Here is a 25,000-nt window from a genome sequence, read left to right as displayed (position 1 = left end):
CGATGCCATTTTTTTTTGATGGACAGAAAGTGCAAGTGCAAGTTTTTCTGGACAGACGGATTCGTCACCATCCGTTTAACAAATAGGAGACGTTTCTTTATCACGTCCCACGGACAGAAATCTATCCATCAATAATTCCCTCTGTTTAACGACAGATCAGTGTGGTCCGTCAATCTTTGTTGGGTATAAATCAACATTGAATAAATGACACACATTACAATACATTTGACAGAAGAAACAACCAATTAAAATGCTCCAAGTGAATTCAAATGTAACTGACAATTTGACCCATACCTGATCCCTAATCAGATGGTTTCTCAGGTAAAATAGCCTTCTTCTTCTTGTCTTTATTCTTATTTTGCTTGAGGAGGATTTTTCAGTGAGTCATCATGTTGTAGACTATGCAATAAGTACAGTGCATAAATACAATGCATCCAGCTTACTCCAGCTTTTTGAAACAGGCAGAGACAGGGCGGCCTCACACTGAACCGGGAGCTTTATACGCCTGTGCCTATTCAACAGCTTGCTATTGAATAGCAAGCTCAATTGTTCATATTAATCACATTTAGTGTAGAACAGTGGTAGCTCAATCCAATAAAAATCAGTGGTGAGGAATTTTCACACTTTCCCCACATTGTCAAATTAAGTTCTCCAAAATTGTTGAGGTGAAAGATATTTGGTGTGTTTTGCTCGGGGAAAAGTACCCACACAGCAATGTAAAAAATAAAAAATAAAAGAAGAGAGTAGCCTACGTAAATAATGCCAGGCACAGCGAACTGACGAGGTAGCGAGGCAGCTAGTCCCCGTGGTGACCTGCCTCGCACTCGCGGATTGTTTACTTGATGCAATATAGGCTATGGAATTACAAGACTGCAAAAGCTATTGACTTGTATTGTTCCAAGGTTGTTCACAAAGACTTCATTATGACTGTGTTGAGATGTGCACAGATTCGAAGGCTTGTTAATGAATTTGTATTGTTGCCGAGTTAACGATGGAGGCAAACTTGACAATAAATGCTTTGCCGTTTCAAATCCATCTGTATTGTTCGCCGGGTCCCTCGTGACGCGGACCTGGTGTGCGGCGATAAGAAACGCCGCAAACACCCCTCGTCGACCGTGGGACATCCCGGGCCCGGGACACGGTCACAGCCACAGCCTCGCCCTCCGAGGGGCTACTGATAGCGGAGACAAAGCCGGGAAGTCAATCAGGGGACAGTCGAGATGGTCGTTAACGGTGGGCGGGGCTTGGTGCCGTCGCGGGGGGATGGGGGGCTGTGCTGTGGCTGATAATTGTGTGTGGGACTCTGTGGCAACAAAGCAACATGGCCTCAGTAATGAGATTAATGATGTTGTGTTAGGTCTCGTTTCACCAAGGAGAGGATTACCTCCTAACGGCCCTCCTAAGGTGAAGGAAAGGACAATTACTCAGACACAGAGTCATCAGGCCCCGCCTCCTCTATTCAGCCCGAGCTTTGAAATGATGTTGGGTCAGATGTCAGAGCTCGTTCCCACTGGAAGAAAAAAGCAATTTACTCAAAAACTCCACAATGAGCATTAAGGGAGTCAAAGTCAATTGTTTTCAACCTGAGTGGGTTATGGCTGCAAAGTTCAAATCCTCTCATGATCAAACAAGTAGGCATGAATTTAGAAATACTGGGGTCATGAGTTCCAGTCCTGCTAGGCCACGCCCCCCTGAGAACATTTAGAAAACTATAGTATTATGCATTTTAATGCATTTTGAGAGCCACAATAATTGACCCTTCTCACGGGGGCCATTTTGTGTCGAAAAGACAGAGTAAACAACAGGTGCGAGCGAAACACTAAGGAGGGTTTCCAAATTCCAAGCATGGAAGTTTGAAACCCTCATTAGTGTTTTGCTTGCATCTGTGTTTACCCTGCCTTTTTGACACAAAATGGCCCACGTGAGAAGGGTCTGTCATTTAGTGTGATGATTCATTTGATGTCACTATAGGGACACACGCAACAAATTAGCATTAAATCAGTTAGCCGATGTACTGTAACCTACTCCCCCCACCCTTCATTTTACTCTTGGGTGTGGAGTAGCCTGGCAGGGTCACTACACCCATCATTGTTCTACACCCAGTGTTCAATAGAGAGCTCCAGGGATGACGTATTTTTGTAGGCTGAATGCGGAAGTCCCGAACTTCCTGGTTCCACACTGTTTCTGTCTATGGGATTTTTGAATGGGTTTTTGGCGATATGCTTCAAATAATGTCTGTGGGCAACGCAAGTTTAATCAAACGCGAACCAAGGTTCAGCGGGATAATCTTCACACATGAGGACCACTTTCATGAGTTTTGTAGCGTAAATGCGAGCCCTAGAAGTAAAATGCTCGAGCTAAGCTAATCCTGAACTACACACTGTCGCATAGGCTTCACGTCACGTCAGCAGTCAACCTGGACTGTTGTTGATGTGTGCACTGATTACCTCGGGCTGAACGGGGCTGAACCAGGTGAGGGAAAGAGAATTTCCGTGTTGAAGTGGTGACGTTATTGACGTATATATCCACATCGACTCAGCAGTGTAGTCTCATTTAGCCGTTTGCTAGCTAGCCGCCCGTTTAACGGCATGTAAAAGCTTCAAAACTCATAAAAGTGGTCTTCATGTGTGAAGATGATGTTACTAAACACTGGTTCGCGTTTGATTAAGCCAGCGTTGCCCAGAGAGATTATTAGAAGCATCGCGCCAAAAACCCATTCAAAACTCCCATAGGCGAAAACTGTATGGAACCAGGGGCGTTAGCATCGATGATTTCCGGACTCGTTACTGGACCTCTCTATTGACAGTCAGTGTGGGTGGGAAGTGGGAACACCTACAAAACGTTACTTCCGGTAAGTCGCCTAACATTGTGTCAATAGGGCATGGGGGAAAACCAATAATATACTATTCTCAATGACCTGACTCACCAGCGGAAGACGCTGCAGCTCAACACTACAATATTATTGAGGATTCAAAAGCAGGTATGGAGAATTCTGTTCAGATGTGCGTTCACTGCGGGGGTTGAATCCGCGATTCTGTCTGCCTGGGCTGGGCTAGCAGCTAAATGCTAACTGCTGCCTGGAAAGAATAGGAGGATTTCCCCCACACTGACCCATTGAACATGTGTCTATGACGAGACACCGCCTGAATGTTTATTTATTTATTTATTTATTTATTTATTTATTTATTTATTTATTTATTTATTTATTTATTTATTTATTTATTTAACCTTTATTCATCCAGGGAGGACCATTGAGAGCACGCTCTCTTTTTCAAGGACGTCCTGAAATCTATAGCTACAAGGGAAGAAAGAGGTGCTGGAAAAGAATTTACTTGGAAAATTACACTTGGATTAAAAAATGTCTAAGATTTACTTAGGGAATAATAAAAAATAATATATTAACACGTTCCGCAGATTCAAGGATGTTGAGTACAAATGTTGAAATGAGACTTGATAGTCTTAAATATATCCTAATACAAAATATGCCCTTTAAAATAAGAAATAAAATATTGTAAATGTAATTTTTATTTACAATAAAATAAATAGTAGAGGCATTTCTCATTATTGATCAATGAATTACTACTACTACTACTATTACTATTACGACTACTACTACTAATAATAATCACTGTACACACAACTATCTATTTGTGCCTATCCTGTGCATTTCCTGCCTGCAATGATTCTGCTGCATGAAGCTGTGAATGCGCATTAGAGCGCAAAAGGAATTAGGAAATCTTGTCATTCCAAAATCTTTAGTCGCACAATGACCCAGAAGAGCCATACTACTGACTGCAAACATATTTATTTTGGACAGGCTATATATGCCCTGATGTTGCAATCCTTCATCATCACGATTGAACCTTGCACACTTGGAGAAGGTGAGTAGGCTAATTGTTTATTCAAAGCTCCTGCCGTGCACTAACTTGATGATGTATTAGTCTATTTCCCACCGGGAATATTTTTGCCACTGAAAATGTCAGGGGGAGAAACTCAGAATTGATTCGAATGTGCAAAAAAGCTTGGACATGATGTCACATTTTGAAAGCATATAGTTTGGATGAGCTCAGATCTTGAACGCAGTTGTTTGGTAAGGCCGGTCATGTGTGCGTTGAAAGTGCATTTTAAACAGTGTCGACTGAGCTTGTAGTAAGTGTTGTGTGTATCTAGGTTGCAGCCGCCTCGAGTCGACCATGGAATGAATAGAATGACAGGACCTTAAAAAAAACAAGACAAGACAAAAAAAGAGAGATTATACCAAGGACATGCCCTCTGTGTCCTCAATCTTCGCTATGGCCCTGCTGCGGGTGAATATAAATATTGTGTTTATTTGACCAAGCAAAGGTATGATTGTTTCCTAGATGAGTCCTTGATGAATTTCCGTGAGCTCTGCCCCGTCTGTACACTAATTATCTTATGGCTGTGCGCGATGAATGATTAAACGATGCACAGCTCCTCAGACAAAGCTCTTTCTAAGGGCTGGCATAGGCCACAGCATAGTAATGACGCCTTTCGGGATTCTCAACACTCAGTGGATCCATACAAAATCCCATGCAAAGAAGTTGAATTAGTGAAAGTTGGTGAATGCGGTTTATCCAAGGCACTCGGCTTTCTTGTGGTAAACGAACGATATGTATTCCCTGCCGACTTCTGGCCATATCTGAACTCCCAGCTCTCACATACTACTGTGTGTATGGTATTAGTGCACAAATAGGCAGAAAATCACCGTTGCAGTCGCACACAGACAAACGTTCCTTTATTGTGTATTTATGGACAGTTTGCACATTTATGATTTATCATTAGCAACACGGGTGATTCATCAACTGTAGTAAAACCTCTGAGAGTTGTAGTATTTGGAAAGCAAATGAGCATGAATAAATAATAAATGTGAATAACTCCAGATTTTGTTCTTCCTTCCAGTGACTGACCTTGCTGTATACATTATAAATCAATTCATCTAGCAAAAAACATATCCTAACTTTATAAAATATGTTTTTTTTCTTCATCTATTCAAGTCCAGTGTTTTCAAAAGCATCAAGGAAAAAAGGAACCATTAGTGAAATGCCACTATAATACATACTTCAAGGAATATCATGAGGTTCTTCTCTAATCAAAAGAGACATCAACCATCTAGAGGAAAACCTACCGAGGTGCAGAAGAAAATACCTTCTCTTGATGCCAGGGGGGGGGGGGGGGGGTCAATTAGGGCTGATTATGTCGTTTTTCAGAGCATTTAGATATAAACATTCTACTTACATGTTCCTCTTGACCTTTTCAGCAACACTGAGGCAAAACAGTGCAATCACATTAAATCAGATCAGTACCACTTTATTTTACAGTCTGCTTAGCTTATGTTTACTATTTCCCCAGCAGTTAAAAAAAAAAGTGCTGTTTGTACAGAATTATTGCACTAAATTGTATTAGTGCTGACTTTGATCCCAAAAGTGAGTCCATTCTTACACACCGTTCTGTAGCATTTTGTTAATAATGTCTCTAGAGAATAGGTCTTTCGGCCGACATGACACACCCTCTGGCAGCCATATGGAGGTCCTCAGCCCTTGGGCAACAACAGCTCTAAATGTGCTGTACTGTCTCAACATAATGGTTAATCTAAATGCACTGTACCTGGCTGTTTCAACATATGGTTAATCTCAATGTACTGTACTTGGTTGTCTCAACATATGGTTAAAAGAGAGGTAAAGCAGAAGCTACAATCAGACATCCAGTATAGAGCCGCTAGCTTCATGTCGACACATTGAAGCTAAGAGCTACAGTACATATAATCAGAAAACACAAAACAGTGCTCTTACACCTTTAATGCTGTATGCTCTGCAGCATAAACAAATACATGGTGTGTGTTTTACGTGCTGTGGGCTACCAACGGCCACACATTTTGTGTATTGTAGGATGCATTTGTCAGCCGGGTAGTTCTCTATTGGGATGAACCAAAACCTCATCTATTGTCTAGGTTGCTAACATCGGGCGAGGATAGAATTACTATATACACCGTGTTTTAATGTAACCGAGCTGACTATTCTCAAACCACAAGAGGCCCTGATTCACTTAAATGATGAATGTTCAATGTTCATCAAGATGAAGTCAAGGTTTGGATTGGATTGGAAATGTTTGTGGCGGTAACTGACCACGCAGTGATCAGATACTGACTTAATACTCGCTCCATATTGGATATCTTCGTTCACTCCCATTTCCAGTAAATCCAGGACATTAAGTTTGTCGCCAACCACAACTTCTTGGAACAGGAACATTTCAAACTCTCATTGGATTCACTGCACCTGCAGATGATTTACTGCACCTACAGATTATTTACTGCACCTGCAGATGGATTTACTGCACCTGCAGATGGATTTACTGTACCTGCAGATGATTTACTGCACCTGCAGATGATTTACTGCACCTGCACATGATTTACTGCACCTGCAGATGGATTTACTGCACCTGCAGATGATTTGCTGCACCTGCAGATGGATTTACTGCACCTGCAGATGATTTGCTGCACCTGCAGATGGATTTACTGCACCTGCAGATGATTTACTGCACCTGCAGATGATTGATTTACTGCACCGCTGCACATGATTTACTGCACCTGCACATGATTTACTGCACCTGCACATGATTTACTGCACCTGCAGATGGATTTACTGCACCTGCAGATGTTGTAGCCATTTTTTGCATGATCACTTGATTTGCATAAATAATAAATAGGACGGCCTTTGATCCACACTTGAGGAGCAACTTGCTCAAGCTGTTTGCTCGCACAATGCAATCTGACTGTATTGGGCGCTCAGTGTTGCTGCAGTGGAGACTCGGGATAAAGAAAAGACAGTTGTTATACTGTAGATTTAGCCATTATTTGCACCCACTCGATTCTCTAATGGACCTCCATAGCCCCATATGTGGCTGCGAGAGGATTTGTGATGCAACTGTCTGCAAAGCCTCTAGCATAGTGAGATTGTAGAATAAAGTGCACTATAACTGAATCATACCCATCTTCAAAGTATAGTTGTGCGCTGCGCAGCTTCAGACTGGGCAGAGGGCTCTGGGGCTCTCCGGGGGGGTCATTCATCAAGGTTGGACGGTGGAGAAATGTGCCTTTTGTTGATATTAATAGCCTAGGGTGAATCGCGGGTCTCCTCTGCTGTGGAGGAGGCGATCTGGCAACTTGGGTGAGCCCTATATCTTCCTTGTCTCCACTTATCTGATTCAACTTGGGTGAGCGCGCTATATCTTTCTTTTCTCCACTTATCTGATTCAAGCATTTTTCTGGGGCTCGTTCTCCTCGGGCGTTTCATGTACATAGGAGAGATGGCGTGTGTCAACTGAACCCCGCCCCCCCCACCCTCTACATCAGTCCGTATACTCTTGCCATTGCACGGTTCGGTAAATCATATTACTCTGATAAATTCATGTTTGATAAATTATCTTCTCTTTGTAGACGACAAAATTAAAATAATCTGTGGAGATTAAGGCAGTCTTTCCATTTATAAACAATATATTTAAACTCATAAAATGCAATCAGGATAGGGGGAAAAAGAAAGGTCGGAATCTTCTCGAAGAACTTGGAAGAAGTCACGTATACACTTGCTCCATATTTAAAACCTTTCACGTTTTCCTCTCAGATCGATCTCTCGAGGAAAAAAGTCTTGGAAAGTTCCCACATAATCTTCTTCTTCTTCCAACTATTTCTCCGATCAGCGCGATTCTCATGGAGTTCCTGTAGGCCTCAGAAGCCAGGGTTTCTAGGTTTGAGCAGAAGGCCTCTCTCAGAAACCCGGGCGTTGGCGCTATACGTGCTGGAGCTATACGTGCTGGAGCTATACGTGCACCGACGGCACACTCCTGTTCAGGACTTGCGCCCTCATCAGCTGGACGCTGGTCATGATCTTCTTCTGGTGGCCCATCAGCGTCACCCCGAGCCTCTGGATGTCCCTGCAGGACACATGCAGATAGAAACACACACAGATTCAGTGGAGAGCTTTACTATCACATTATGAATAAAAAAATGTCAAGCCTGGGCCAGATTGTAGACTGGAATCTTCACCGCAACATATTGTATCAAAAACCACTGGTGTCAAAAAATGTAACTCTTTGAAGAAAGCACTCGTTGATAGCAGGCAGGTTCCGATGCAAAACACAGATTATTTTGTACAATGTACAGCAGTGATACTCAACTGGCGGCCCGCGGGACACATGCGGCCCGCGGGCGCCCCCTGTGTGGCCCGCAATGGAATTGAAAAAAAAAAAAAAAAAATTACAGTGCACCTGAACGCAACATGCAAGATACCCGCTGAATAAGTGTCCAAATGTTCATGTCATTCTGGCCAATACTCACACTTCTGTTATAGCATTTCAGTCTGGAATATGGAATATCTTTCAATAATCTATGATTTAGCTGCTAAATTGTCAAATACCGCCGTCTGCTCGCTACCCAGGCACTTATGTATGTACTTAACCTAAGTAACTATCCGGTGTGCACAACATGTATAATATGTAATGTATATTGATTGTTTATTAACTGGCCCCTGGCCTTCTATCATTTCACGAAAGTGGCCCCCGGGCAAAGCAAGTTGAGTATCCCTGATGTACAGTATCAGTACAAAGTTAAACCCGAGCTGCTCTCCGGCTAGCGACTGCTCTCTGGCAGCACTACAGCCCCTATACAGACTAGGACAAATACCCTTAATCTTGCTTCCCACCCGCAGACACGGCCAATTGTGCCTGTATGGACGCCCGACCAAGCCGAAGCTGAACCTGCAACCTTCGTGTTGGTAGGCAGGGAATCTACCGCTGCACTACCTGGCTACCGCTGCACTACCTGGCATGAAAATAGTCAAATGTAAAAAATATTGAATTCTGGCACAAAATAGGTATTGGCAGCTTCGATCCAAAAATAGCAGTATAGCCTTCAAAAACCATATAGCCTTGAAAAAGCATATGGGCCGATCCCTACACAACTGACATTGTGCTGCCAGTGGATCATAGTGACAGCTCATCTCTTTTCACTTTACAGGAGAGCTGCTGTAGTCAGACACTGTGATGGACCTGAAGGCCCCATGAAATGCAATCATGGCAGCCTGGCTCGGAGAAAAAGCAAATCTGAACATGGGAGGGTAGAAGCGTGCATTGTGCTGGTGGATCTCATCCTCAATGACAAACGGATTATACAATAGTTCAGGATGTGGTAATAAGACTGTGGTCCAAGTGATTTTATCACTACTAGTGGACCTGTAGGAGTTGGTTACATTATCGCAAATGATATAAATATACCTGTCTCATCGCTGGTTGGAATCATGAAACAGAATTAGCGAGGCAGCTAGCCTAGCAATGCAAGTTCCAGTAGGGGCCGTCACGTCAAAATGCTAAGTTCTCAATGTTAAGGATTCTATATATGACCAAATCCACACTCCTTCTAACAAAATTGATAGCCTAGTGGTTAAGACACAGGGCTCCGAAGCGGGTGCCGCGGGAGCGAATCCCCGACGAGGTGATGTTTTTTTTCTTTCGATGTAGCAAAAACCGTTAAATCTGTACATACAGTAGGCTATATGCAATGCTGCTGCATGCACACTGTGCAGATTTGTATCAGAATATCTGAATATAGCCGTTGTGGGAGCGGCATATTTCAACGTTGTGGGAAGGTAGACGAATTACGTCGCTACGATTTCTATTCCGGATATATATTTAGACTCTGACCAGATGTAGTGGTTTGACGTGCAGCAGACGGTCGTTATACGTGAAAATGTTTGCTGGGTGATGACATCACTCACTGATGACATCACATCATTAGGTAATTAGGACAATTACCTCATTAAAAAAGCGGGGCACCCTCAGGTCACCCGCACACGGGTGCTCTTTACACTTCCTGAAAGTTTCAGCCCGATCGCACGTAAAATGGCATAGCTGTGGCCGAACAAAATGATGCTCACGCACAGACACGTCTCATTCTTATTATAGTAGAAAGATACTACTCTGAAATGAAATGTAACTAGCCTGTTTTGAAATGTACTATGCTTTTCTTTTTTAATGATCCCTGTGTCAAAACGTTTCACCCCTGGGTGCAGGCGGAGTATTCTGGGTCATTTTTCTCATAGGGGCTTGAAGCTACAGTACTGTATACATCAAGCAAAGCTATCCGATGATGGTGGAGCCCGGCAGCTATCTACTGCCTCTGAGTTGTTATCATTCTCCATCTTGGTCTGCACTCACTCACCCTTGGTTCATGCCTACAACGTGTCCCAGGGTGTGGTACCCCCCCGCGGTGAAGTGGTCCTTGTAGCGGCTCATCTTTATAGTGTCCAGCCAGTCCTCTACTGAGTTACAGCTGGTGAAGTCTGGGACAGCTCTCTCCATCAGTGGACTGTTGAACCTGTTGAGGCAGAGAGCCAGGTAGATGGAGAGATAGATAGATAGATAGATAGATAGATAGATAGATAGATAGATAGATAGATAGATAGATAGATAGATAGATAGATAGATAGATGAATGAATGAATGAATGAATGAAAGCTTTATTTCGGACTTTAAAAAAAAAGAAATAGTAATCTATACACAAGTAGTATCAATGTTACAAAATATATATATTTATAAGTGAAAAAAATAAAAATAAATAAATAAACAATAATAATCAGAATACGTGACAGCAACGAGGTCTGAAAAGGAGTAGGATGAAGTACACTGTACTTATTTAGTCCTACCCCCAGTCCACAGTTCACATTCTTAATCAATTGACTTCCACTTTTATACTATTTACATTCTCAATAAACCATATATATTCATACACACATATATACATATATATATATATATATATATACAAATACATTCATACCTTGCATAATAAATATAATTTATTAGATAGATAGATAGATAGATAGATAGATAGATAGATAGATAGATAGATGGAGAGATAGATGGATAGATAGATAGATAGATAGATAGATAGATTGATTGATTGATTGATTGATAGACAGTCAGAGAGGAAGACGAATGGGGAGACAAAAAGATTAGTTGGAGGGAGTCCGAAAAAGAGAAAAGAGTTGAAAAGTGAGAGAAGCAGAAGAGAGAGAGAGGGGGGGGGGGGGGGTAAATGGGGGAAAGGGGGCTTTGAAATGCACTAGTAGCCGAGGCAGGAAATCAATAGCAGTTAAAATGATAGAGAAAAAATGGCGGCCGCAGTTGCAGGATAGGTGCTTTGGGTTGATTAATACAGGGAGAAAACCTTAACACTCCTCCTCCTCCTCTCATCCTCTACTCCCCCCCCTCCCACCCCCCCCCCCCCCCCTTCACACACACACACACACACACACACACACACACACACACACACAAACTTCACATCTCTGCCACGCACCACTGACTCCGCAGGACCCGGGATCTGAACTGAGCAATTTGCACAGGTCCAGCCGCAGCCCGGGTGTCAAAGCTGCTCCCTGAATCACTGCGGATCAATGTCAATATCACAGCCAGGCTTTTTACTTAACGCACAGCACAGCCAGTCTATCAGAGATGAGCTTATTGGAAAAGGAACACAACCCAGAACTTTGAGGCAAAAAGAGAACTTTCAATCGTAACTTTATCCCACCGCGCTCACGCTCGATAGCGGAGGGGGGTGAGATTGGATCGACTGGATTTTTTCCTCCCGCAACCAGGACAGTTACTTAGTAGCCTAACAGTCTATCAGCATGCAGCATTGTCCAGGATATCAGCTCCTCAGCCCCTAGCTTGCTTAGACTCCCGCCTAATCCTGCTAATCACATGAACCGATATTTGATTTTAAATGGTTGGCGAAATGTCCGGCCAAATTAAATCAAAGGACTCCCTGGGCATCATGTGACACTGGCACACCCACCTGCAGAGCGTGTCCATAGACTTCAGGTTCTCTGGGCATCATGTGACACACACCCACCTGCAGAGCGTGTCCATAGACTTCAGGTTCTCTGGGTTGCGGATTAGCTTGTCGAGAACGGCGACTATCTGGCAAAAGCGCGGCCTCTCGTTGCGATCCTTCTGCCAGCAGTCCAGCATCAGCGTGTGCAGAGCCCCGGGACAGCCCATAGGTGCAGGCAGCCTGTAGCCCTCCTCCACAGACTTGATCACCTGCAGATGCATCAAGAAAATACAGATAAGAAATAGATACGGTAGCCAATGAATAGCCAGGAAGGGGGCTCGCGCTACGTTTGAATGCTAAAATAAAGCTGATAATATACAATTTTGATTCTTTAAACGTCCGACCCTTTCAAAGTACATCATAAACTGTCCATTTTGCTGCAACTCGACAGCGCTGCTTAATCCAGAACCTTACTTCCGGGAGAACTCTTGAGAGTAAAAAAAAAACGGGTCCATTGGAGTGAATGGAGATGTGGCGACTCTTCTATATACACGGCTCTAGTTTAAGCTAATCGGTTCATGGTTCTTGCTGCGTACACTTTAGCCGCTGTACCGTCGAGCAGCACTCACGTCTCTGTTGGTGAGGTTCCAATACGGTCGCTCTCCATAGGACATCACCTCCCACATGACCACGCCGTAGCTCCACACGTCACTGGAGGACGAGAACTTGCGGTAGGTGATGGCCTCCGGCGCCGTCCAGCGGATGGGGATCTTCCCGCCCTACAGGGGGGGGGAACGGGGGACACAGGAAACAGCCAGCTGAGTTCAACCAGGAAGGAGTGTATTTCAGAGACAAATGTGTGTGGTGGTGGCGGCAGCAGCAGTGTTGTGGTTAGGGAAATGAAATGTGTGACCATGGGTCCAATCCCTGAACACCAGTGGGCAAGTCTAGGAAGGGAAGGTGAGCGCGCGAGTCCTCAACAAGTCCTGGCGAGGTCCACTTTTCTGTCTGTGAATTCTCCCTCAGGCCGTTGTGATGATGAAAGCAGAAAGTTAAATGACACAAAGTTACACGAGACAGGGTGGCTTTGTGTCTGAATCTACTCGACTTTGAACGTGCGGGTGTGCGCGCGCGAGTGTGTGTGTGTGTGTGTGTGTGTGTGCGCGTGTGTGTGTGTGCCAGCACACCGGGACAAGAATAGATTTGCAAATGGTAGCAAGTATGTGAACTACTTACAGGATGCTTGATATAAAATGACACTTAATTAGGCTGACAAATGGATACATCACTTTGAAGACAAACAAAGCGTTCCCCACAGGTTATTTTAAACATGCAAAGGTTAGTTTTTCAAAATGTGGACCATTACAGATACTTGCTTTTTATTTTTTCCTGCTTTAATTTGGACTCAGCACTAAGCCTAACTCATAATCAAAATGTCGCTGGATCGCATAGAATGATCAGCTAAGCACTTTACTCCAATTTACAGGCAATTTACACTGCTAACATAACCCCTCCGTAACCATTATGTATAATGACTTCAAAATGTCATGTCGTTGTGCTGTAGCAGTGTCTAAATGATGCTATCGCAGTCTAAATTCCTTCCCCCGTTCAAATGTAATCACCTAGTATCTGTAACCTGATTGCTGTGTTTTACAGCAACTGTACCTGACAAAGGTGCCGAATGCTGATTTCCACGTGTGTGCTGCTGATGATAGCATCAAACTCTCCAAGGAGCATGCCTTTGCTTTTTTTAGTCAAGATGTAATATGTTTGGGCCAACAGGCGGCTGGTTTAATATTGAGCTGCTGCCTGCTGGAGGAGCGCTTATGGAGATTTTCCTCAGCTCTCTCGTTTTTCCCCTCGTGTGTGTGACTTTGACTGTGCTGCTCTGCTTTGGTACATTATTGCTTGTCTTCATCTTTTTAGGTTTTTCTTGATGCTGCTTTCTTGGCCAGATCTCACTGGGACTTGCCTGCTCGAATTAAGGTTAAATAAGAATAACAAATAAATTACTGTCAAAGCGGCGCTAGACATGATGTTCCCCGTATAAATACATCTTACCAGCTTAAATGACAAAGTACTGCGGCAGAGAGGAGTGTCCCTGCCTTTCTCCTGAATCTTGAGATGCCCTAGATTTGACTGAATGAAATTTGTTTTGAGGTCCCTCTTGGGGCCGCCAACATACCGAGTGCAACTTTAAAGTCACACTCGCTTGTTTGGCTCATATAATACACACCCGTTTGACAATTTATGCCAAAAAGATGGCAACAGATCCTTGTATTTCTATAGAAAAATATCATTACTTTAACTTCCCAGATATTGGAAAACCTTTAGCGGTGACATCTTCGCGTGCACCGTAAAGCAACATAAAAAGTAATAAAGCCATCACAGATTTGGTAATAATACTGCCCCTCCCCCACCACCCATCCCTAAAGGAAATAGATCAAATTAAAGGAACACTCCGCCCATTTTCAACCAGCTTTGTATGATTAGAACATCAGTAGTATATCAGAAAACTGTAAACGGTTTTGAAGTCTGTCATTTAATTTGACAGTTATTGAGTGTTAAAGTGTGGACCAGTGACATCACTGGTCCACACTAACTCAAATGAATAACTCATTAACTCAAATAAACTCTCAATAACTGTCAAACTAGATGAATGATGAATAGTTTGACAGTTATTGAGAGTTGATTTGAGTTAATGAGTTATTAATTTGAGTTAGTGTGGACCAGTGATGTCACTGGTCCACACTTTAACACTCAATAACTGTCAAATGAAATGACAGACTTCAAAACCGTTTACAGTTTTCTGATATACTACTGATGTTCTAATCAGGGCCGGTTCCAGAACAAGATGACTAGGGGTGCATCCTTGATAGGAAGGGGTGCAGATGCCCGGCCGAAATTTGACATGTTATTTTACTAAAAATAATGCATTTGACCATCATTTGAAGTAGAATGATACCACCCAAGCAAGAATATTTCAAGTGTTTCAAGTGCTTTACTGAAATATTTGGACCATATAATGATAATACAATTATCTCAACCTTAAAAGGTTACATATAGGTGCCAAAAAGCCATAAAATCACATCAAAGAACAAAGAAAAACAACAACTATAATTCAAGTTTAAACAGTAAGTGTGCAGCTGTAGCATTTATTAAAAAAAAAACTAACTTAACTTCCCAGATATTGGAAAACCTTTAGCGGTGACATCTTCGCGTGCACCGTAAAGCAACATAAAAAGTAATAAAGCCATCACAGATTTGGTAATAATACTGCCCCTCCCCCACCACCCATCCCTAAAGGAAATAGATCAAATTAAAGGAACACTCCGCCCATTTTCAACCAGCTTTGTATGATTAGAACATCAGTAGTATATCAGAAAACTGTAAACGGTTTTGAAGTCTGTCATTTAATTTGACAGTTATTGAGTGTTAAAGTGTGGACCAGTGACATCACTGGTCCACACTAACTCAAATGAATAACTCATTAACTCAAATAAACTCTCAATAACTGTCAAACTAGATGAATGATGAATAGTTTGACAGTTATTGAGAGTTGATTTGAGTTAATGAGTTATTAATTTGAGTTAGTGTGGACCAGTGATGTCACTGGTCCACACTTTAACACTCAATAACTGTCAAATGAAATGACAGACTTCAAAACCGTTTACAGTTTTCTGATATACTACTGATGTTCTAATCAGGGCCGGTTCCAGAACAAGATGACTAGGGGTGCATCCTTGATAGGAAGGGGTGCAGATGCCCGGCCGAAATTTGACATGTTATTTTACTAAAAATAATGCATTTGACCATCATTTGAAGTAGAATGATACCACCCAAGCAAGAATATTTCAAGTGTTTCAAGTGCTTTACTGAAATATTTGGACCATATAATGATAATACAATTATCTCAACCTTAAAAGGTTACATATAGGTGCCAAAAAGCCATAAAATCACATCAAAGAACAAAGAAAAACAACAACTATAATTCAAGTTTAAACAGTAAGTGTGCAGCTGTAGCATTTATTTAAAAAAAAAAAAAAATTTTTTTTTTTTTTTTTTTTTTTTTTTTTTTTTTTACTTTTCAACTGAGCATGCAGACAATTAAAATAAGGGTGCAATGCATGCTTTTGCACCCCCGTAGAACCGGGCCTGGTTCTAATGATACAAAGCTGGTTGAAAATGGGCGGAGTGTTCCTTTAAGTATTACTGAAGTCCCGTTACATGTAATCTGTTGCTCCCCAATCTGTCCTTGACCATTCCTTTCTGTGTGTGTGTGTGTGTGTGTGTGTGTGTGTGTGTGTGTGTGTGTGTGTGTGTGTGTGCGTGTGCGTGTGCGTGTGCGTGCGCGTGCGCGTGCGCGTGCGCGTGCGCGTGCGTGTGTGTGTGTGTGTGTGTGTATTATGCTTGCCTCTATGTGTAAACTCACACTGGTGGTGTAGGCGGCGTCGGGGTCGTCCTCCAGCACGCGGGACAGACCGAAGTCAGACACCTTACACACCAGGTTGCTGTTGACCAGGATGTTGCGGGCGGCCAGGTCTCTGTGGATGTAGCCCAGGTCGGCCAGGTAGGTCATGCCGGCTGCGATGCCACGCAGCAAGCCCACCAGCTGGATGATGGTGAACTGGCCATCGTGTCTCTGCAGGGAGGGGAGAGAGGGGTGGAGAGGAGAGGGGAGAGAGGGGTGGAGAGGAGAGGGGAGAGAGAGATGGAGAGGAGAGGAGAGGAGAGGGGAGAGAGGGATGGAGAGGAGAGGAGAGAGAGAGATGGAGAGGAGAGGGGAGAGAGGGGTGGAGAGGAGAGGGGAGAGAGGAATGGAGAGGAGAGGGGAGAGAGGGGTGGAGAGGAGAGGGGAGAGAGGGGTGGAGAGGAGAGGAGAGAGAGAGATGGAGAGGAGAGGGGAGAGAGGGATGGTGAGGAGAGGGGAGAGAGGAGTGGAGAGGAGAGGTGAGAGAGAGATGGAGAGGAGAGGAGAGAGAGAGATGGAGAGGAGAGAGAGAGATGGAGAGGAGAGGGAACAGAGGGAAAAAAGTGTTAACTGTTTTAATAGCTACCACTAAAAAGTGGTAGCTATTGAACAGCGGCAGAAAAGATGAGCGGAGAGATGGTGAGTAGAGCTGAAATGGTTAACCGATTAGTTGCCAACTATTACATTTATCGCCAGCCAACTATATACATTTATGACCATCAAAATTATTTTGATGATAGATTAATCAATTAGTATTTTTTAAAGAAAAATAAAAGTCAAAATTCTCTGATTCCAGCTTCTTAAATGTGAATATTTTCTGGTTTCTTTACTCCTCTATTACAGTCAACTGAATATCTTTGGGTTGAGGACAGAGATGGGAGGTAACTAAGTATACATTGTAACTAAGTACAAATACTTTGTTACTGTACTGTAGGATTTTCAGGTATCTGTAGATTCTGTACTTTACTGAGTATTTATTTTTCTGAGAACCTTTTATATTTACTCCCAGGGCTGCTGGAAGTCACTTTAAGCAGGGGGTGCTGGGAGGAAGGGACTCTCGGTGGGGCCCGTAATTTTTTTTTTTGTTGCCATATTTAGAGGAATATCTCATTTTAAATTAACATTAGGATACTGTTGTGATGTAATTATTCAGTATTTTCTCCTTTTCTCACTCATTCAGAGCAAAGAGGGAGATATATAGCATGATGATAATGCTCTATATCTCCCTATTTGCTCTGAATACACCAGTTAACATGACACAGACTTAACATGATAGAAATATTATCAGCAAACTTAATGACTAGACTAATTATTCTGATCTGAATGGCATATATCAAGAAACATTGACTCCTCTCTTTGCTGTATAGTGGGAGGTGCATTTTTGAGTAGGCATGTCAAGTTCACATTTCTTTATTGCCAGATTAAACAATTCGTATTGGTTGTTGGTTGGTTCAACACAACATGTGCATGCGCGCTTCTTCTTCTTCTCTAGCCTACAAGCATGTAAGTTCCTTGATTGTTATTGTTGATAATTCTATTTAAATAGGCTACATTTTCATTTCCCGAAACATTCTTAAACAAGAAAGGAACATAGTGCACTGCAAAATATTTTTAATTACATTTGTAAAAAAAAAAAAGAAAAAAAAAAAGGAAAAAATCTAGGGGGGTGCTGCAGGTGCTGCACTTACTACTCCTTACATTCTCAAAACAGGCTAGTTACTTTAGTTTTAATGCACGGCAGACAAAAACGATGTAAGGTATTTTCTGTTCCTCTCTCTTGTTGCACATCCAAAACAAGGGCAACTTCGGCCCAGGGCCACGTCGTGCGTCATGTAGCAACCAGGTGACCTCATGCAACTCAAGCCATTCCAGGAAACTACATCTTTCAACAGCCCAAGTTTGGCAGCTTTGAAGAGGTTTTCGATATCTTCAATCTCTGGCAGATGTTCAGCTGTGTAACACTGGAACGGAACCATCGCAACGATAGAACATACGCAGAACTTATAAAACAGAATCCGTTTCAGAGAAAAAAAACATGAGGACCTTCTTAATGAAGATTTGGCCCTCTTACAGTCGAGTCAAAATACCTGACAACGAGGATGACACCAGCAAAATGTTTGGCATGACATCATCACTGATGACATCATCACTGATGACATCATCCGTTCCTGACTGAATGAACGTATGACTCCCCCCCAAAAAGCCTTGACCACAATCAGTATGATTGGTAAAAAGAAATAAGGTGTGGCCAATGATGTCACAAATAAAACACAGATGATGTCATCGGTGATGTCAATCGTGCAATTGCAATGTCATCAGTGATGTAACGCGCCGAAAAGTGCCGTTTTCCTGCTCTCTATCGCTGATTGACACAAAATAGGGATTCAACCCAGATTCACTTCTTGCAAGCTTTTAGACGTTCTAAACACCCGGTGTGGTCATTCTTTCCTGGGTCAAAATACGCAGCTACAATACAATACAAAAGTTGCAGTACAAACCCTGAGGAACGAGTCCAGAGAGCCGTTCTCCATATACTCTGTGATGATCATCACTGGTTTACCTGGACGGACACACACAGACAGACAGACAGACAGACAGACAGACACACACACACTGTGATCGATGCATGTTTATGTATATTGCAGTGGCTCTCAAAGTGGGGTCTAGGGACACCCAGAGGTCCTTGAGGGGGTTCCAGGGGGTCCCCAGCAAAAAGTCCATCCATAAGTAACACAATGACAGAATGTAGGACTATTTTGGTCATGGGTTTCATACACTTTCTGTCATAAAACATCTAAAAGCAAAAATCATATCAGATGGGGGACCCTACGACAAAATTTGATCAAATCGGGGTCCGTGGTCTAATTTGTGTTAGTTTAGGGCTTCTTCAAGTGGAAAAGGTTTGAGATCCACTGGTACTGTATATTCTATGGGAAATAGCAAAATACATGGATCTTTATGTAAATTAATGCAAAATGAAGTTGAATACAACTACTTTTGATGCAAAACTAATAATGTGATATCAGACAGTAATTAAAAAATGAAGTCAAGGCACTCTTCATCTCATTTAGTTTTCAATTCCCAAAAGTCTTAACTTTAGCACAGAAAAAAGCCATACCTTTCTTTTTTCAACTTTCCTTTCACCCCTAACTCCAATAAACACTTTTTTGTTGCAAACAGACTTCAATGAGTTGGAGAGGCGAAACAGCCTGTGTTATACAGTATATTATACTGCATGGTATCCAGGTCTAGGCTGACATCATATTTTACTTTAATTAAATACAATTTAATTAATCCTGCCCACCCACCACCACCGATATGACAGAGCTTCCTCCCCCGACCTGAAGCGGCAGAAAAACAGCCTGTAAAAATTGCAATGATGTATGATTGTCTTTCTACATTTTATCCATTTGATTCATTGTTCAATAATACTTTCTGTTCGTTAAATTTTTATTTGCAAGTCGGTAATGTATCCCGATCCCATCTACAGTTAAATAGGTAGATTGCGTTTACCTGCTTTAACGAGCTGCTAACTCTAAAATAATTACTTTAGGCTGTGTTTCAGTGTAGAGATTTATGTGTCCCATGATTGTCCAATCTGGGGGATGGGGGCAGAATACTTGAAAATTAAAGGAACACTCCGCCCATTTTCAACCAGCTTTGTATCATTAGAACATCAGTAGTATATCAGAAAACTGTAAACGGTTTTGAAGTCTGTCATTTAATTTGACAGTTATTGAGTGTTAAAGTGTGGACCAGTGACATCACTGGTCCACACTAACTCAAATTAATAACTCATTAACTCAAATCAACTCTCAAAAACTGTCAAACTAGATGAATGATGAATAGTTGGACAGTTATTGAGAGTTGATTTGAGTTAATGAGTTATTAATTTGAGTTAGTGTGGACCAGTGATGTCACTGGTCCACACTTTAACACTCAATAACTGTCAAATTAAATGACAGACGTCAAAACCGTTTACAGTTTTCTGATATACTACCGATGTTCTAATGATACAAAGCTGGTTGAAAATGGTATAAGTATAAAGTTAGATTAAAATATATTCAATATACTGTAGGCCCAAAATCTACGGATAGGCCCAGAAAGCCATGGATCAAAACAAGTGGCGGCGTACTTTGTGTCACCACGCCCTCCAGGCGGATGACGTTGGGGTGGTCAAACTGGGCCATGATGGAGGCCTCGGCCAGGAAGTCCCTCTTCTGCTTGTCGCTGTATCCTGCTTTCAGGGTCTTCAGAGCCACGGGGATGTCTCTCTTCCCCGGGAGACGCATACGTCCGTAACACACCTCCCCGAACTCGCCTAAACACACACACACACACGCACGCACGCACGCACGCACGCACGCACGCACGCACGCACGCACGCACACACACACACACACACACACACACACACACACACACACACACACACACACGGCAATCGGATGAGATATCACCAGCTGAGCTGCATCCACTAACCTCCCCCCGAAGCCGTGCTTGTAAATGAGAATGTGTTCTAAACTAATTGGTAGATAACGCGGCAACAACAAATATCCACTTATGAAGCTGTCTCTCCACATATTATACATGTATTTGTGACAATTCAACAAATCAGAGGAAGCTCACTGATCAGCCTCTTTCTCATTAACTTTTATCTTTAGCTCTCAGCAGAACTTCAAGTGCTCTTCTGCTCTTTCTTTCCTTTGCAGTGGTCATAGCCAGCATGGTGTTTAGTGCAGAGTCCATCATGGTGTTTAGTGCAGAGTCCAGCATGGTGTTTAGTGCAGAGTCCATCATGGTGTTTAGTGCAGAGTCCAGCATGGTGTTTAGTGCAGAGTCCAGCACGGTGTTTAGTGCAGAGTCCAGCACAGTGTTTAGTACAGAGTCCAGCATGGTGTTTAGTGCAGAGTCCAGCACAGTGTTTAGTGCAGAGTCCAGCACGGTGTTTAGTGCAGAGTCCAGCACAGTGTTTAGTGCAGAGTCCAGCATGGTGTTTAGTGCAGAGTCCAGCATGGTGTTTAGTGCAGAGTCCAGCACAGTGTTTAGTGCAGAGTCCAGCACAGTGTTTAGTACAGAGTCCAGCATGGTGTTTAGTGCAGAGTCCAGCACAGTGTTTAGTACAGAGTCCAGCACAGTGTTTAGTGCAGAGTCCAGCACAGTGTTTAGTGCAGAGTCCAGCATGGTGTTTAGTGCAGAGTCCAGCACAGTGTTTAGTACAGAGTCCAGCACAGTGTTTAGTGCAGAGTCCAGCACAGTGTTTAGTGCAGAGTCCAGCATGGTGTTTAGTGCAGAGTCCAGCACAGTGTTTAGTGCAGAGTCCAGCACAGTGTTTAGTGCAGAGTCCAGCACAGTGTTTAGTGCAGAGTCCAGCACAGTGTTTAGTGCAGAGTCCAGCACAGTGTTTAGTGCAGAGTCCAGCATGGTGTTTAGTGCAGAGTCCAGCACAGTGTTTAGTGCAGAGTCCAGCACAGTGTTTAGTGCAGAGTCCAGCACAGTGTTTAGTGCAGAGTCCAGCATGGTGTTTAGTGCAGAGTCCAGCACAGTGTTTAGTGCAGAGTCCAGCATGGTGTTTAGTGCAGAGTCCAGCACAGTGTTTAGTACAGAGTCCAGCATGGTGTTTAGTGCAGAGTCCAGCACAGTGTTTAGTGCAGAGTCCAGCATGGTGTTTAGTGCAGAGTCCAGCATGGTGTTTAGTGCAGAGTCCAGCACAGTGTTTAGTGCAGAGTCCAGCACAGTGTTTAGTACAGAGTCCAGCATGGTGTTTAGTGCAGAGTCCAGCACAGTGTTTAGTACAGAGTCCAGCACAGTGTTTAGTGCAGAGTCCAGCACAGTGTTTAGTGCAGAGTCCAGCATGGTGTTTAGTGCAGAGTCCAGCACAGTGTTTAGTACAGAGTCCAGCACAGTGTTTAGTGCAGAGTCCAGCACAGTGTTTAGTGCAGAGTCCAGCATGGTGTTTAGTGCAGAGTCCAGCACAGTGTTTAGTGCAGAGTCCAGCACAGTGTTTAGTGCAGAGTCCAGCACAGTGTTTAGTGCAGAGTCCAGCACAGTGTTTAGTGCAGAGTCCAGCACAGTGTTTAGTGCAGAGTCCAGCACGGTGTTTAGTGCAGAGTCCAGCACAGTGTTTAGTGCAGAGTCCAGCACAGTGTTTAGTGCAGAGTCCAGCACAGTGTTTAGTGCAGAGTCCAGCACAGTGTTTAGTGCAGAGTCCAGCACAGTGTTTAGTGCAGAGTCCAGCACGGTGTTTAGTGCAGAGTCCAGCACAGTGTTTAGTGCAGAGTCCAGCATGGTGTTTAGTGCAGAGTCCAGCATGGTGTTTAGTGCAGAGTCCAGCACAGTGTTTAGTGCAGAGTCCAGCACGGTGTTTAGTGCAGAGTCCAGCACAGTGTTTAGTGCAGAGTCCAGCATGGTGTTTAGTGCAGAGTCCAGCATGGTGTTTAGTGCAGAGTCCAGCACAGTGTTTAGTGCAGAGTCCAGCATGGTGTTTAGTGCAGAGTCCAGCACGGTGTTTAGTGCAGAGTCCAGCACGGTGTTTAGTGCAGAGTCCAGCACAGTGTTTAGTGCAGAGTCCAGCATGGTGTTTAGTGCAGAGTCCAGCACAGTGTTTAGTGCAGAGTCCAGCATGGTGTTTAGTGCAGAGTCCAGCACAGTGTTTAGTGCAGAGTCCAGCACGGTGTTTAGTGCAGAGTCCAGCATGGTGTTTAGTGCAGAGTCCAGCACAGTGTTTAGTGCAGAGTCCAGCATGGTGTTTAGTGCAGAGTCCAGCACGGTGTTTAGTGCAGAGTCCAGCACAGTGTTTAGTGCAGAGTCCAGCATGGTGTTTAGTGCAGAGTCCAGCACAGTGTTTAGTGCAGAGTCCAGCACAGTGTTTAGTGCAGAGTCCAGCATGGTGTTTAGTGCAGAGTCCAGCATGGTGTTTAGTGCAGAGTCCAGCACAGTGTTTAGTGCAGAGTCCAGCATGGTGTTTAGTGCAGAGTCCAGCACAGTGTTTAGTGCAGAGTCCAGCATGGTGTTTAGTGCAGAGTCCAGCACAGTGTTTAGTGCAGAGTCCAGCACGGTGTTTAGTGCAGAGTCCAGCATGGTGTTTAGTGCAGAGTCCAGCATGGTGTTTAGTACAGAGTCCAGCATGGTGTACAGAGTCCAGCACAGTGTTTAGTGCAGAGTCCAGCACAGTGTTTAGTACAGAGTCCAGCACAGTGTTTAGTACAGAGTCCAGCACAGTGTTTAGTGCAGAGTCCAGCACAGTGTTTAGTGCAGAGTCCAGCATGGTGTTTAGTACAGAGTCCAGCATGGTGTTTAGTGCAGAGTCCAGCACAGTGTTTAGTGCAGAGTCCAGCACAGTGTTTAGTGCAGAGTCCAGCACAGTGTTTAGTGCAGAGTCCAGCATGGTGTTTAGTGCAGAGTCCAGCACAGTGTTTAGTGCAGAGTCCAGCATAGTGTTTAGTGCAGAGTCCAGCATGGTGTTTAGTACAGAGTCCAGCACAGTGTTTAGTGCAGAGTCCAGCACAGTGTTTAGTGCAGAGTCCAGCATGGTGTTTAGTGCAGAGTCCAGCATGGTGTTTAGTGCAGAGTCCAGCACAGTGTTTAGTGCAGAGTCCAGCACAGTGTTTAGTGCAGAGTCCAGCATGGTGTTTAGTGCAGAGTCCAGCACAGTGTTTAGTGCAGAGTCCAGCACAGTGTTTAGTGCAGAGTCCAGCATGGTGTTTAGTGCAGAGTCCAGCATGGTGTTTAGTGCAGAGTCCAGCATGGTGTTTAGTGCAGAGTCCAGCACAGTGTTTAGTACAGAGTCCAGCACAGTGTTTAGTGCAGAGTCCAGCATGGTGTTTAGTGCAGAGTCCAGCACAGTGTTTAGTGCAGAGTCCAGCACAGTGTTTAGTGCAGAGTCCAGCATGGTGTTTAGTGCAGAGTCCAGCATGGTGTTTAGTGCAGAGTCCAGCACAGTGTTTAGTGCAGAGTCCAGCACAGTGTTTAGTGCAGAGTCCAGCATGGTGTTTAGTGCAGAGTCCAGCATGGTGTTTAGTGCAGAGTCCAGCATGGTGTTTATTGCAGAGTCCAGCAGTGTTTAGTGCAGAGTCCAGCACAGTGTTTAGTACAGAGTCCAGCATGGTGTTTAGTGCAGAGTCCAGCACAGTGTTTAGTGCAGAGTCCAGCACAGTGTTTAGTGCAGAGTCCAGCACAGTGTTTAGTGCAGAGTCCAGCACGGTGTTTAGTGCAGAGTCCAGCACAGTGTTTAGTGCAGAGTCCAGCACAGTGTTTAGTACAGAGTCCAGCACAGTGTTTAGTGCAGAGTCCAGCACGGTGTTTAGTGCAGAGTCCAGCACAGTGTTTAGTACAGAGTCCAGCACGGTGTTTAGTGCAGAGTCCAGCACAGTGTTTAGTGCAGAGTCCAGCACAGTGTTTAGTGCAGAGTCCAGCACAGTGTTTAGTGCAGAGTCCAGCACAGTGTTTAGTGCAGAGTCCAGCACGGTGTTTAGTGCAGAGTCCAGCACAGTGTTTAGTGCAGAGTCCAGCACAGTGTTTAGTGCAGACTAGTCCAGCACAGTGTTTAGTGTAGAGTCCAGCATGGTGTTTAGTGCAGAGTCCAGCATGGTGTTTAGTGCAGAGTCCAGCATGGTGTTTAGTGCAGAGTCCAGCACAGTGTTTAGTGCAGAGTCCAGCACAGTGTTTAGTGCAGAGTCCAGCACA

General features: G+C 43.7%; 1 protein-coding gene across 1 annotated transcript in view; it reads right to left on the bottom strand.

Annotated features, from left to right (window-relative positions):
- Positions 1 to 7,832: 7,832 nt before the first annotated feature.
- The window catches only part of epha8 (eph receptor A8), a gene marked incomplete at both ends in the record, with an annotated part of 124,444 nt that continues 107,276 nt past the window's right edge, over positions 7,833 to 25,000 (bottom strand). Inside the window, 7 exon segments of the mRNA XM_083660917.1 lie at positions 7,833 to 7,947; positions 10,229 to 10,384; positions 11,923 to 12,113; positions 12,474 to 12,623; positions 16,277 to 16,486; positions 18,814 to 18,875; positions 20,451 to 20,636. Coding sequence (XP_083517043.1) covers positions 7,833 to 7,947; positions 10,229 to 10,384; positions 11,923 to 12,113; positions 12,474 to 12,623; positions 16,277 to 16,486; positions 18,814 to 18,875; positions 20,451 to 20,636 — 1,070 coding nt within the window.

Source organism: Poromitra crassiceps, assembly GCF_964638095.1.
Source record: "Poromitra crassiceps genome assembly, chromosome: 25".
NCBI lineage: Eukaryota > Metazoa > Chordata > Actinopteri > Beryciformes > Melamphaidae > Poromitra > Poromitra crassiceps.
This window is presented reverse-complemented; position numbering and strand designations above follow the sequence as displayed.